At 47.4% G+C, this 13,329-nt stretch overlaps 1 protein-coding gene across 1 annotated transcript in view; it reads right to left on the bottom strand.

Moving 5' to 3' along the window:
• BORCS5 (BLOC-1 related complex subunit 5) overlaps positions 1-13,250 on the bottom strand; it is a 38,948-nt gene extending 25,698 nt beyond the window's left edge. The window contains exons 1-2 of the mRNA XM_063308353.1: positions 13,143-13,250; positions 12,208-12,351 (exon numbers count right to left, since the gene is read on the bottom strand). Coding sequence (XP_063164423.1) covers positions 12,208-12,351; positions 13,143-13,197 — 199 coding nt within the window. The 5' untranslated portion in view covers positions 13,198-13,250. The remainder of the gene's footprint in view (positions 1-12,207; positions 12,352-13,142) is intronic.
• Positions 13,251-13,329: the final 79 nt, after the last annotated feature.

Genomic DNA, 13,329 nt, shown 5'->3' with positions numbered 1-13,329 from the left:
CCCCAACTGAAAAGCATTGGTATGCCCCACCCTCCACCTTTCACCTCAGGAACTTGGAGAACCCCCAGATATTTTGCCAGGGCACAGATTCTGGGAAGATCAGATGGGTTACTTCTATGTGGAGAAGGTACCCCCACAGATTCCTGAGCATCAAGCCATACAGGGCTTTCTAAGTTAAAACCAGGACTCTAAACGGCTCCTGGAAACCTACTCATACCGCCACTGTAATACTGCATGTGTATTATATTTAGAACAGACAACGATGGTGAATTTAGAGAAAGAAGAATTGAAAACATTTAAAAATCACATGGAATACCAGAATGGTGCACACCCTCGAGGGCAAAATGGAGTAGCTGAAAGGAAGTACTGTATATAGTACCGCATTAACAGAAATTACAAATATTAATTCTGGCTCACCTAAAAAAGCCCTGGGTTTAGGCAAGAATGACATATAAAGCCAATTCAAATCCTTCTCAGCTCCAATGAGTTCTTGGTTCAAACCACACAGTCCAATGACAATCCAATGAATGTACATCAACTTTCCCAGAGAATTTTTTCACTCCGCCAGAGTTTCCCATTTGAATGCTTCTCTCACAACCCAGTAGATAGTTCATTCTCACTTATCATTTAGAACTTTCTATCTCTTTCTGGTCTGTGCTTAGAGCAGGGTTTCTCAACCAGGGTTCCATGGCACCCTAGGGTTCCGCGAGAGGTCACTAGGGGTTCCCTGAGAGATCACGATTTGCAGATATTTCTGAACTTCAATTCCCAAGAGCTGAGGTAGCAAACAATGGGGAGAGAGGCTTGGTGCTAAGCAAGTGTAAACCATTTGGTTGTGAACCACTTCAAGCAGGAAATGTAACAAAATTCCCTGTTTCATGCATAAAATGGGAAGTTTTGAGTATTTTGACAGTCTTTCAAGCTTTAACTAGGGTGTTTTAAGCCTGCATGGCTGCTTCAAGACCCTTTTAAAATACTCTAAACAATCTGTTTCGCACTCAAATAATCAATTTAGCATTTGAGGTTGGGTCTTTTGCAAAATTTCATGAAGTCTCATGCTTGAAGTGGTTCAAAAGGAAACATTTTGCACACCTTACTGAATATTTCAGATTAGCAACATCTGGAGGACCATGGCTTCCCCAAGACTGATTTAGATTAAGGCACAGCTACCCACAACTAGAAATTAATGCAAGCAGCAAAGAGCTGTGGCACCTGATAATTTAACCTAAAATGCCCTTTCATTCAGGTTTTAGTAGGAAAATGTGGAGCAGACTGGGAGACTTCCATTTAGACAGCACAACAAACAGTAGTTTTTAAATTATAATGCTTTAACTACCCCTTCAAGTTTCATCATCATTTGTGACAAACCCCTAAAGCATCCCTTCAACGTCTGGCTACTTTCTATACTGCACAGCAAGACAACTGGATTTGCTATCAGATGTACACTCATTAAGGAATTAAATTCCACCCCAGCTCATCAGTTGGGGGTACCTGTTCAATGCATGTACTTTTTAAAAGATGCAAAGTCATAATTTGCACTTCACAGTTGGGATCCAGAGAACTACTCCAGACATAATCTTAGAGTTGTCTGAGTTTAGGATATTATTGATTAGTCTCTCTTGCAGTCCTCCATTAAAATTTGCTAATGGAAAAGTCTCTCTTTAAAAAACCTGCTTGTTTGAGGTTACTGGGTTGTACAAGAAATGGAAACTCCAAATCCCTTTAACATGCATGAAATTAGCTGTGTATTTCTGGGACTTCAACCTGTATTTTTAACATCTTCAGTTTCACACACAGAACCGCAGATCTACTACACATATCTGTAAAGCCAAGTCACAAATGGGAACAGCTGTGTGAAAACATCACTCTACACAAATGCCTTGATCCATGCTAGTAGAGCATTTGTATCCCACTGCTGTGCTACAATGAAAACACTGTCCAACCGTGCCTTTTATCAATCAAATAATCGCAACAAACAGAATGCCTAGCAAAGCAAGTAACTCTTGTGAATGATGGGTATACCTAGAAACCCTGTTTCTATGGATTGTGCTTGCCCCATCTGGAACAGAGGAAAACATCTGGGATAGACAACATGAAGAAAGACAATTGTGGCTATACTTATGGCAGATGGGCGCTACCGTGGATGGGATTCCATCCATCTGCCAGCCGCCCACCCTTCCCATGGGTTATCATTGGTTACAAAACGAAATGCAGAACAGCCAGGAGTCCAGAGACTTAGGCGATGGCTTGCTCAAGGATACACGGACTTTCCAAAAAGAGTTATGCAACCGTAAACAGGGAACTCTGGGACATGCGCTGTTGCAAATCTTGGAGAACACCAAAAGCATCCTCACACTGTAACGATTTACGTCCTTCTGATTTTGTAAATAAAAATGGCTTTAGATATGTACACACACACACATTCATACCCAAGTAAAATATATTTACAACCACTGTGCACTTGACCCAGTTTCCTTTTACTTCCCCCTTACCTCTACTTGACGCCACTTCTCCTATTGTGCTGTTTGTGTGGAAAAAACAGGCCTGCTCTTGCCAAGAGTGACCTCAGCTCATACTTATTCAGTGATACGCAGGAGAATTTCACTCTAACAAACACTTGCAAAGTTCCAAAGCCCCAAGGTTATTGGCGGCCTTTTGCCGTTTGCACTAGTGGCTTGTTTCCTCCTAATCCCTGGTGGCTACAGATACACAGAACTGTTATCGAAAATTTTAAAAGACATTCCCTTGGTGACAATGCCACCAATAACCTGGAGGCTTTGGATCTCTCAAGCGTCACTCCTCTTTCTACAGAAAAATCTTGATGTTGACGCTTCTTTCGTTAGGAAAATGTAGAACTGAAGCAAAAACAGAAAGCCCAAAATATTGTGCAATGTTAATCCTGAGATCGCCTTCCCCTGCTGACAGTCACAAAGAGTAGGAAGGCCAAAGAAGCAAAACCAAAAAGAACGACCCCAATTCTTCTGCATATTTAAATAGTTACCAAGATTTTTAAAATGGCACAATGACAACCAAGGTAGAGAAAAGGTCACAGTAGATCAATGACCAACGAGAGCCTCAGCACACTCCAAATTTGTTGAAAGCCACCCAGTCTCAAAATTGGCCATGTCCAAGTTAGGCTGCATCACCTTCTAAATCAGCAGGAGTATAGTCATGGGAAAAGCAGGGTGGCCTCAACACTTCACAAATGTTTCAAATAATCACATTGAGCTTTCATTAAAGAAAATGTCTAGAATCCTGAAAAACACACACAGGCAGGATCTGATCAACTGCTCAGAAGACAGCAAATGCAACCTCAGTTTACTGCTATGATGGGCTGCTCCACAACAAGTGGTTTCAGGGAGGGTGGTCAGAGATCCCATGCAAATCCCTACTTGATCTTCAAGTTAGCAGCTTAGCCATCCAATCTCAAAAAACACTCTTCAGCTAGCCAATTCCAAGCACCCCGTCCCAAGCTACGGATCAACCGACTGGAGTTCCTGCAGAACACCACCCGTGATGCCTACTGCCAGCATTCTCTCCCCCAAAGGCATGGTCTTTACAACAATCCGTAAACAATCAGTAATCAACTAGTAGCAAGGAGCCTCTCTGATATTTTGATTGACTCTCCAGAAGCAATCTATCAATCCCTTTCTTCTAGCCCAGCGTTTCTCAACCTGCGCAACTTTGAGAGGTGTGGGCTTCAATTCCTAGAAAATTTAGCAATGATCATGCTGGCTGGGGAATTCTGGGAGTTGAAGTCCACATAACTTAAAGTTGCCCAGGTTGGGAAACACTGTTCTAGTCCATCCTGACTTCAAGTCTCAGAACAAAAGTGTCTTTTGAACTTGTCTGAAACTGCCCTTGAATCTAGGCATGTAGCTTCTCATAGGACCTCCTGCTGCTCTGCTACTCTGGAACCCTGTTCCCTTAAAGCACTGTTTCTCAACCTTGGGAACTTTCAGAACCCATCTTAAAGTTCTCAAGGTTGAGACACACTGCCTTAAACACTACTCAAGATTCGTTTGACTCTTCTGCTCTGACTTTACTTGCACTTGCTCCAGTGGGGTCTCCATGCCAAGACTCCACTTTCCTCCCATCAAACTACTTCCCAATCTTGTGTGACCTGAGAAATCTGCACTGCCTTGTCTAGCTGGGGAGGGGGGACTATTTGGACTTCAGAAATGGGCGAATACGATAATCTAATCCACGATGTCTTCCTCATTTCCATGGGCTGTTTAAAGCAAGATGAGGACAATTCTTCACTTGGACAAAAGGATGTTCACCCTCCCTGTCATAAATCTTGCTCCTTCCTATTCATCTGTGGGCTCTGAGGATCTTTTCCAAGCCTCTGGCAAATGCTTCCCATCCCTTTAAACATTCGCTTTTCTTGGAAGCTCTCCAACTGAGCTACTATGCACCAGAGCGGAGGAAACAGTGCCACCTCCTGGATTTAGTGTTAATCTTCCATACTTCCATATTTTGCAGTATTTGTCAAAATGTTTCACTAGAGCTGGCAAAGAGCTATGTATTGAAAAAGGTGAGTAATACAAGAATGGTACTCCAGGAGGTAACATATCCCCTTTGCTTTAAGATAGTGGAAAGTATTTGGAGCCTCCAATTACTTCCTGTACTCACGATACTAAAATGTGGCCTTGGGACTTCTGACTATCTTAAAATGAAGCTCTCTACTACACAAATAACAGGCAGGACAGGTGGAACACCATGAGGTGGGGGTGATCTTAAGCCATTCGCTGCTTGTCCAAACTGGCTTCTCAAGGTAGGCTTCTACCAGCAGCAATGGAAATGCTTGAGAAATATTGAAAAGCAACAGCAGCTCTGAAAAGCCATTTTTCCCAGACCAGTGCCCAGGAGATGAAAAGCTAATTTTTCCTTCATTGTTTGCTACAGGCAAGAGACTCAGGAAGGACATACAGGTGGTCCTCACTTAACAACCATTCATTTAGTGACAGTTTGTACTTACAACAGTGTTGGAAAAAACCGACTTATAACCAGTCCTCACACTTATGACCATTGTAGTGTTCCCCCCGGTCACGTGATCATGATTTGGGCGCATGGCAACAAGTTCACATTTATGACTGTCACAGCATCCTGTGGTTATGTGATCACCATTTTCGACCTTCCCGGCTAGTTTCTGGCAAGCAAAATCAATGGGGTACCACGTGATTTGCTTAACAACCACATGGTTTGCTTAATGCCCATGGAGATTTGCTTAGCAACCGCTGCAAAAAAGGTCATAAAATTGGGTCAGATTTGCTTAATGACCACTTTGCTTAGCAACCGAAATTCCGGTCTCAAGTGTGGTCGTTAAGCGAGGACTACCTGTATTAACAAAAACATGCATTCATGCAGTTAAGGCTACTTCAGTTCTTCCTGCAGTACTGCTTGATCAAAGGCTCACATACGTGGGGTGGATGATGTTGACATGCTTCACCCATTTGCAACTGCCTCTAACCACAATCAGCAAAGAGCTGGCTGACACTAGATAATTGCCTCCCATGTAACATTTTCGCTGTTTACAACCGAACAACTGTACCCAAAGGCCTAACCTCACAAAACTGAATGAGGCATAGAATTCACCAAGCATGGATCAATCTAGAATAGGAAAAGAATTTCACCAGACTTCCAGAAACACATTTCTTGATACTGATCTCAGGATACTGACTCTGTGTTGAATGCCTTGCTTGCTATTTCCAGTTTCATACTTCATCTGTAGCCCCTTCCTTATCAGCAGGGGCAGCAATAAATCTCGATTCACAGATAGTCAACCCCATATTTACTTATAGCAGAAGCTCACTGACAAGGCTCAGCCAGAGAAGATGCTTCATTGCAGACAAGACAGCAGCCGCACCCTTGCAGAATGGGCACCTACTGCTGAACGTAGAACTCAAAGGGAAATCTTGCTTTCTCCCCTCTGGTGTTTTAATTTTAGGTCTTTTCTGCCTGCTTTTTCAAGTTGCCCAAAATTTAGCCATTCCCTTTTCAGCCTAGAGATCAGGAGCCAGTGCAGATTCTGTCTTGCCCGAGAAGCTCTGATTCCCACTTTGTCAGCTTCAGCTCCCAAATGTCTCTCACCAGCACAATAATGGGAAGCCTCAGCTTCTGGATATGAAGACTAAAAGCTGCTTCAGAGCATGAGGGACCCTTCGCATAGCACCAGACTTCAATCCTTTAAAACACCTGCAACTATTCCTGGGATTGCACAGCGGTAGCACCATCACAGAAAAAGTAATATTTGGGTTGAATGGTGGCAGAGAGGTGCTACATGTGCACCTCCATGTGCTTAAAAGACAGCTCAACCAACAACAGCCACCAACCTGTGTTCTTCCCCCCTTTCTGCATTTAGGCAGCTCAACCAATCATTGCCAAAGACTTCAGCCCCCCAAAGAGACAAATGTTTTCAAACTTTTCTCCATCAATTTGTCAGGCAATTGTTTTTATTCAAAACCATGAAGTATAAACAGTGCAGGACACGTTGGATTCAAGTTCTAACTGCCTTGATTTGTTTTAGCAGAAACATGAAACAAAAGCTGACAAAGGTTAGGACAGCACACACAGGCATTCACAAGGCATCTGGAAACTACCCCTTTAATTACAGTACGGAAACTATCCTCTCCCTGCCATCAGTCATGCCAGTAACATTTGAGGTCATTAATGATGCTGGGAAGGAGAGTGGACTTTTTTTTTAAGGGATTTAGGCAAGAGCTAATGCTGCCCCCAGCATCACATTATGTGTTGGATGGAAAAAAACAGCAGATGCCTGCATAGAAAAGACTGTTCTCCATTCAAGACTAGATAAACATAAACCTGATGGCAATTTTTCAAATACTTCCACCACACTGTCTATGGACATGAAATCTGTGTTAAACTCACTCTTTCCGGAAGGTATGCTTTTACACATCTTTAGTGACTACTATTAAGGAACTTCAAATCCAGATTTGAATGAGCATGCTCAACACCATGCCCAATCTAATCTAGTAAATCATTTATGCAGTTATCTGACACTACCCTATACTTTCGTAGCTATCATTTGTTTTTATTTTAACAATTCTTTAAAGATCAAAAATGATCTCTGTCATGTTCATCGTTTCAATGTGTTTGTACATCGTAACGGTTCGCATGCCAGAGTGTTGACGCGCGTTCCTGGCTGGGAGGGTGCTGCTGATAAACCTTGTACTGAAAGCTGTATCTCTCTGTGCCAAGCAGGAATGTGTTTGGGTTATCTTTTTAATGTCAAGGTCTTTTTGCCCGTTGATCAGCAGAGCTCGTTAGGAGCACCTGGGAACGTGGGGTTGAGATGATTGAAGGGGGGGGTGGGACGCTGTTTGTAACGGGGCTATTTAGTTTGACTTTAGGTGCGCTTTTCTCATTCTCAGCTTTCTTTCTGTTTGCACTCTATTCTAAATAAAATCAGAACTTAAACTTTGATTTTGAGTCTGAGCATTTTATTTGGGTACAGGCATTCATTACATAAAGCTGAGAATCCTTTTAAAGAAATACCTCGCTAGTCTCTTACCAATAAATTTTTCTTGCGAAAGAAGAAGTTAGCGATGGCAGAATCAAGACAGGAGTCCACGGGGTTTGGGGAGGCGACCAGACAGCTCCTCAAGTCGGCATTTCTAAGCCGGGACCCGAGCCCCCTCCCATCCCACCTTGCACGCTACCCGAGAGAGTCCTGCTCCAGCCCAGAGTTGGAGGAGCCGATGGAAGGGGAGGAGACAGAAGAGCCTGTAACAACTGGTTCCCCTCCCCCGGAGATGATGTGGGATACGATGGGAGACCCCAGGCCGGGGACGTCTCACACCTTGTGGAGGCTTCGGTACCCCCTGACTCCCGAGAGGGAGTCTACCACAGCGACAGCAAGACAACAACCTGAGGCACCGAGGCTGGATGAGTCAATCACACCTGAAAGAATAAGGGTCATCGAATCGAAGATCGAGTCTATTAATACATGCTGAGATCCATTTTGTCAGCTGTGGGGGCCCCGGTAAGAGGAGAGGGGAGTCCAGGTGCCAATCTACCCCCCGCCCCCCTCCCCCGCCACAAGCACCCAGAGGGCGCGGACGGCCACGAGATTCATCCCCGGCGCAGCGTGGTCCCACACCTGCATCGGGGGGACACCTGTTCATCCGGCAGTTGCAGCTGCATCAGCTGGGGGGGTCGCCAAAGACTTTCCCATTAAATTTGACGGTGACTCTACAAAGTTGTCCTTCTTCCTCACCAACGCTACGAGCTATATGGAGCAATTTGAACATGGTTTCACATCTCAGAAGGCGAAAATCGCGGCGGTGGCCACGAAGCTTAAAGGCAGAGCTGCTGACTGGTATGTACAGTTAACTGAGGCGAAAGCCCCGGCGCTTGGCGCTTTTGACACTTTTTTGGCCGCCTTGAGACGGTACTTTGAAGATCCCCTTGCTAAGGCTAGGGCTAAGGAGGCTCTTAAGGAGCTCGTTCAGGGGCAGAAGTTAGTGGCTGACTATGCCCTGGAATTCAAAGTATTGGCGGGTAAAGTACCTGAATGGTCTGAAGCTACTTTGGTGGCAGATTTAAGGACGGGCTCAATCGAGAGGTGTTGAAATGGGCGCTGGGCAGAGATGATCCGGACTCACTTCAAGATTGGATCTGTCTCGCCAGTAAGGCTGAACATGCCCAGCATACCTATATGCAAGCCAGAAGGGGCGACAAGCCTCCCTCAGGTGGAAAGGGCCGGAGACAGGGATCCGTCACGGCGTGGGATGATGAGAAGCAGCGGCGTTTTGCCCGTGGGCAATGCATCAAATGTGGCAAGACCAGTCACCGGGCTGCGGAGTGCCAGAAGGGCAAAACTGCAGAACGCCCATCGAAAGCACCGCAGAAGACACCTAACCCTCCCCGTCGGCTGACGGGGGCCAAGGCATCAGCGGAGGAGGAGGAAGATGTCTACCTCACGGGAGACGCTCTTACTGCCCTCGAGCAACCAGCGGGAAACGACTTCCACCTGTCTTAAGCAGCGCCGCTGGACAGGTGGTGGAGAATGGGCGCAAAAACAACATGGTGAGTGCTGACTGCCCCATCCTAGCTGTAAAGATCAAGTTGGGCTCCCGCTCCAGAACCGTCGAAGTCTGGGCTTTGATCGACTCAGGGTGTTCCAGATGTTTAATCCACCCCGACTTAGTGGCCGCGTTGGAGCTGCCTTGTTTCCCCCTTCAGCAGTCGTTGGTTTTTCAACAGTTGGATGGTTCCATGGCGGGGGGGGGGGGGGCAGCCACCCAGTTCACTGGGGACATAACACTGCAGATGGGTAGTCACATGGAAGTCCTGAAATTCATTGTGACACCGGTGGGTAACCCGCTTGTGGTGCTGGGTATCCCCTGGCTGACTTGCCGCAACCCATACATTAACTGGAAAAAACATACTATTACGTTTGACAATGGGTTTTACCAGGCTCCTGTGCCGGGGAAATCCATCACTGTGGGGGTGGGGCGTGCTGAAATTGTCAATCCCCAGCCTCCCAGTCTGCCCATTGAAGGTCTGCCTGCCCGATACCAGGACTTTGCGGATGTCTTCAGGGAAGTGGAAGCAGACCAATTACCCCCCCACCGCAAAACTGACTGTGCCATAGAACTTCTTCCAGACGTTCCATTGCCCAAACCAAAAATCTATGCGATGACCCAGAAAGAACTGGCCACATTACGGGAGTTCATTGATAAAAACCTTGCAAGAGGTTTCATCGAACCGGCTAACTCGCCGGTTGGGGCTCCCGTGTTGTTCCGCAAAAAGAAGGATGGCACCCTTAGACTTTGCACAGACTATCGCGGGTTAAATTCAGTCTCAATTTCCAACAAGTACCCTTTGCCTCTTGTAAAAGACATGTTAGCACATTTGTGTACTGGTAAAGTCTTTTCCAAACTTGACCTGCGCGAAGCATACTACCGCATTCGGGAGGGGGATGAGTGGAAAACAGCATTTAACTGTCCATTGGGTTCGTTTCAGTATAAAGTCCTCCCTTTTGGTTTGGCAGGGGCCCCAGGTGTTTTCATGCAACTTATTAATGAAGTGTTACATGATCATTTGTTTAAGGGGTTCTTGGTTTATTTGGATGATGTGCTCATCTATACCAAAACGGAGAAGGAACATGAACGGCTCGTCAGACAAGTCCTGACCAAGCTCAGGAAAGCTAAGCTTTATGCAAAGCTTTCTAAATGTGAATTTCATAAGACTCAACTGGATTACTTGGGGTACAGGGTCTCTGATAAAGGTATTGAAATGGATCCTGCAAAGGTTCAGGCCGTTCTCAGCTGGGAACGCCCTCGAACTCGACGTCAACTTCAGAGTTTTATGGGGTTCGTCAACTTTTACCGGTCCTTTGTCCAGGGGTTCACGGAGATTGCGCTACACCTCACCGATTTGTTGCGCACCAAGGGGCTTGGGGAGACGCGCAAGGTTAAAAACCCAGGGGCTGTGCTCAACTGGACTCCTGCCTGCCAGGCTGCTTTTGATAAGTTAAAATCTCTGTTTACGGCTGAGCCCATTTTGTCCCACCCTGACCCTGAACGACCCTTTGTGGTCCAGGTTGATGCATCTGATTTTTCTATTGGAGCAGTTTTGTTGCAAAAGGATTCCGCAGGGCTCTTAAAGCCGTGTGCCTATCTCTCCTGTAAGTTTTCTGAAACAGAGCGGCGCTGGCATGTTTTGGAGAAGGAGGCTTTTGTTGTTAAGGCTGCGTTAGAAGCCTGGTGCCACATTTTGGAGGGGGCGACTTGCCCTTTCGAGGTTTGGACGGATCACCGCAACCTCGAGGCACTCCGCATGCCTAGGAGTCTCAGCCCAAAGCAGATCCGCTGGGCTCAGTTTTTTAGCCGCTTCGATTTCCAGCTCAAATTTATCCCAGGGAAGAAAAACTTTTTGGCTGATGCTCTCTCCCATTTGCCGCAGGTCGCGGAACCGGTCTCCGATGTCATTGGCACTGTGCTCACTGAACCTCAATTGGGTTTAGTGGTGGTCACCCGGAGCCGGGCTCGTGGGCAGCCTCTTTTCCCCTCGCAAGTGGTTCCGGCAGGGAGCCCTTCGGGGCGCAGGCAACCTCAAATGCCTGGTCGGTTGCGCGCTGATTTTGTCTCCGCTTTGAAATCTGATCCCTGGCTCCTTGCTAATCCTGACAAGGTTTCTTTTGAGCACGACCTGGCTTGGGTAGGTGACCACCTGTACGTCCCTGTATCTCAAAGGGCTGCTGTGCTGGCCCGTTCGCATGACAGCAAGCAAGCTGGTCATTTTGGGTTTCTCAAGTCCCTCCATTTAATCCGGCGACAAATTTTGGCGGCCCTCCTTGCGGAGGGACGTGAAGGATTATGTTGCTTCTTGCCCTGTCTGTGCTATGTCTAAAAGACAGTCTGGTAAGCCTCAGGGACTTCTTCAACCTGTGGCTGACCCCTCTCGTCCTTGGGATGAGATTTCTATGGATTTTATTGTGGATTTGCCCCCCAGTCAAAAGGAAACTGTCATTTGGGTGGTCAAAGATTATTTCTCTAAGCAAGCCCACTTCATTCCCTGTGCGCCCATTCCCTCGGCGCAGCAGCTTGCCAAGCTCTTCCTGGTGCATGTCTACCGCCCACACGGATGCCCCTCTCGTTTGGTGACCAACAGAGGGACACAATTTACCTCAAGGTTCTGGCAGGCTTTTTTGAAGCTTATTGGTACTGAGCAGGCGCTGTCAACCTCTTCGCATCCCCAGACAGACAGATCTACTGAGATCCTTAATGCCACCCTTGAGCAGTTTCTCAGATCTTATATTAATTACCACCAGGATGATTGGGCTGATTTGCTCCCTTTCGCAGAGGTTGCGTACAACAATGCTGTGCACCAAAGCACTGGTCAAACCCCCTTTCGGGTTGTTTCGGGGCGGGATTTTGTTCCCATTCCCGAATTTCCCCAGCCTCCTACCCCAGCTGTTTCTGCCTGTGATTGGGGTACTCAGCTCGCTGATTCGTGGCCAGCCATTAAGCGGGCTCTCACTGATGCTCATAAACAGCTTCTCATAAACTCCACGCTGACAAGCACCGGGCCTACTGCTTTCAAAACTCAACAGTTTCCTCTTCCCCAAATCTGCCGTTTCCTTGTGTTTCATAACATTCCTCTTTTTCCTCTTCTCTAGTCGCCTTTCTTGTAGGCTGTTGAGTCAATCTGTGGCATGAACTTCGGATATTCTCTTACCTTTCAACAGAGGCTGAAAAGTGGGGATTTCCTGCAGTTTTATCACATCTGGGTCGCTGCTGACGTTCCGCGATGCCTGGGTCCCCTGGGCCACCACCACAATATCATCCATTTTAGCTCGTTGCTTGGCTGGTGAAGGGGATGCTGAGAAAAGTACAGAAAGCCAACACTGTAACCATCACTTCCCCTTAATCTGGAATTTCTTTTTGGTGCCTTCAAGTCAGGGCTGACTCCTGGCAACTGCCTGGACTGGTCCCTGCAGTTTTCTTGGCAAGACTTGGTTTGCCATTGCCTCCTTCCTAGGGCGGAGAGGGAGTGACTGGCCCACGGTCCCCCAGCTGGCTTCCATGCTTAAGGTTGGAGACCAACTCCTGCCTTCTAGCCTGATGCCTTAACCACTGCACCAAACTGGCTCTCTTAATCTAGCATCCCAATTAAATAAAAAAGCAAAGCACAAACATGAGCCAAAATGATCCATGTAAATAAAATGTAAATAAAATAATTCACTGGAAAAGCACATTTTTCATTACATGATCCAATGGCTTCAAACTAGGCTCCAGTGTTTCTTAATCTCAGCCGCTTTAAGATGGGTGGACTTCAACTCCCAGAATTCTCCCAGCCGGCATATGCTGGCTGGGGAACTCTGGGAGCTGAAGTCCACCCATCTTAAAGCGGCTGAGATTGAGAAACACTGCTCCACACTATCCCCCTCTCTGGCATCCAAGGGACGATCCGCGTTCGGCCGCTCTCTGTCTACCTGCGGCCCTTCAAGAAAGGGGCCGTGGCCTCCGGTGAGCAGCCGGGAAGAGCCCGGCGCGGGCTGCGAGAGCCTCGGGCTCCAGCGAGGAGAAAGAGGGGAGGCCCAGCTGCGAGGATCCCTCTCGAAACCCAGGCCTCGGGGCTCCCCTCTGCTCCGCCCGCGCGGGAGCGCCCACCTGCCGCGGGGTCGTGAGGGCGGCCCTCCGCCTCGGCGCTCTGCTCGGACCCCATCGCCAGGCAACGGCAGGATCACGTCATCACCGCGCGACCCGGCGCCGCCCGCCCAGAAAGGCTCCCAGGCGGCGCCGGCCACGCCCCCTCGCCCGCGCGGCGCTTCCGCTTCCGGTCGGGAGGCTGCGGGAT

Source organism: Candoia aspera, chromosome 7 (assembly GCF_035149785.1).
Source record: "Candoia aspera isolate rCanAsp1 chromosome 7, rCanAsp1.hap2, whole genome shotgun sequence".
In the NCBI taxonomy this organism is placed as follows: Eukaryota; Metazoa; Chordata; class Lepidosauria; order Squamata; family Boidae; genus Candoia; species Candoia aspera.
This window is presented reverse-complemented; position numbering and strand designations above follow the sequence as displayed.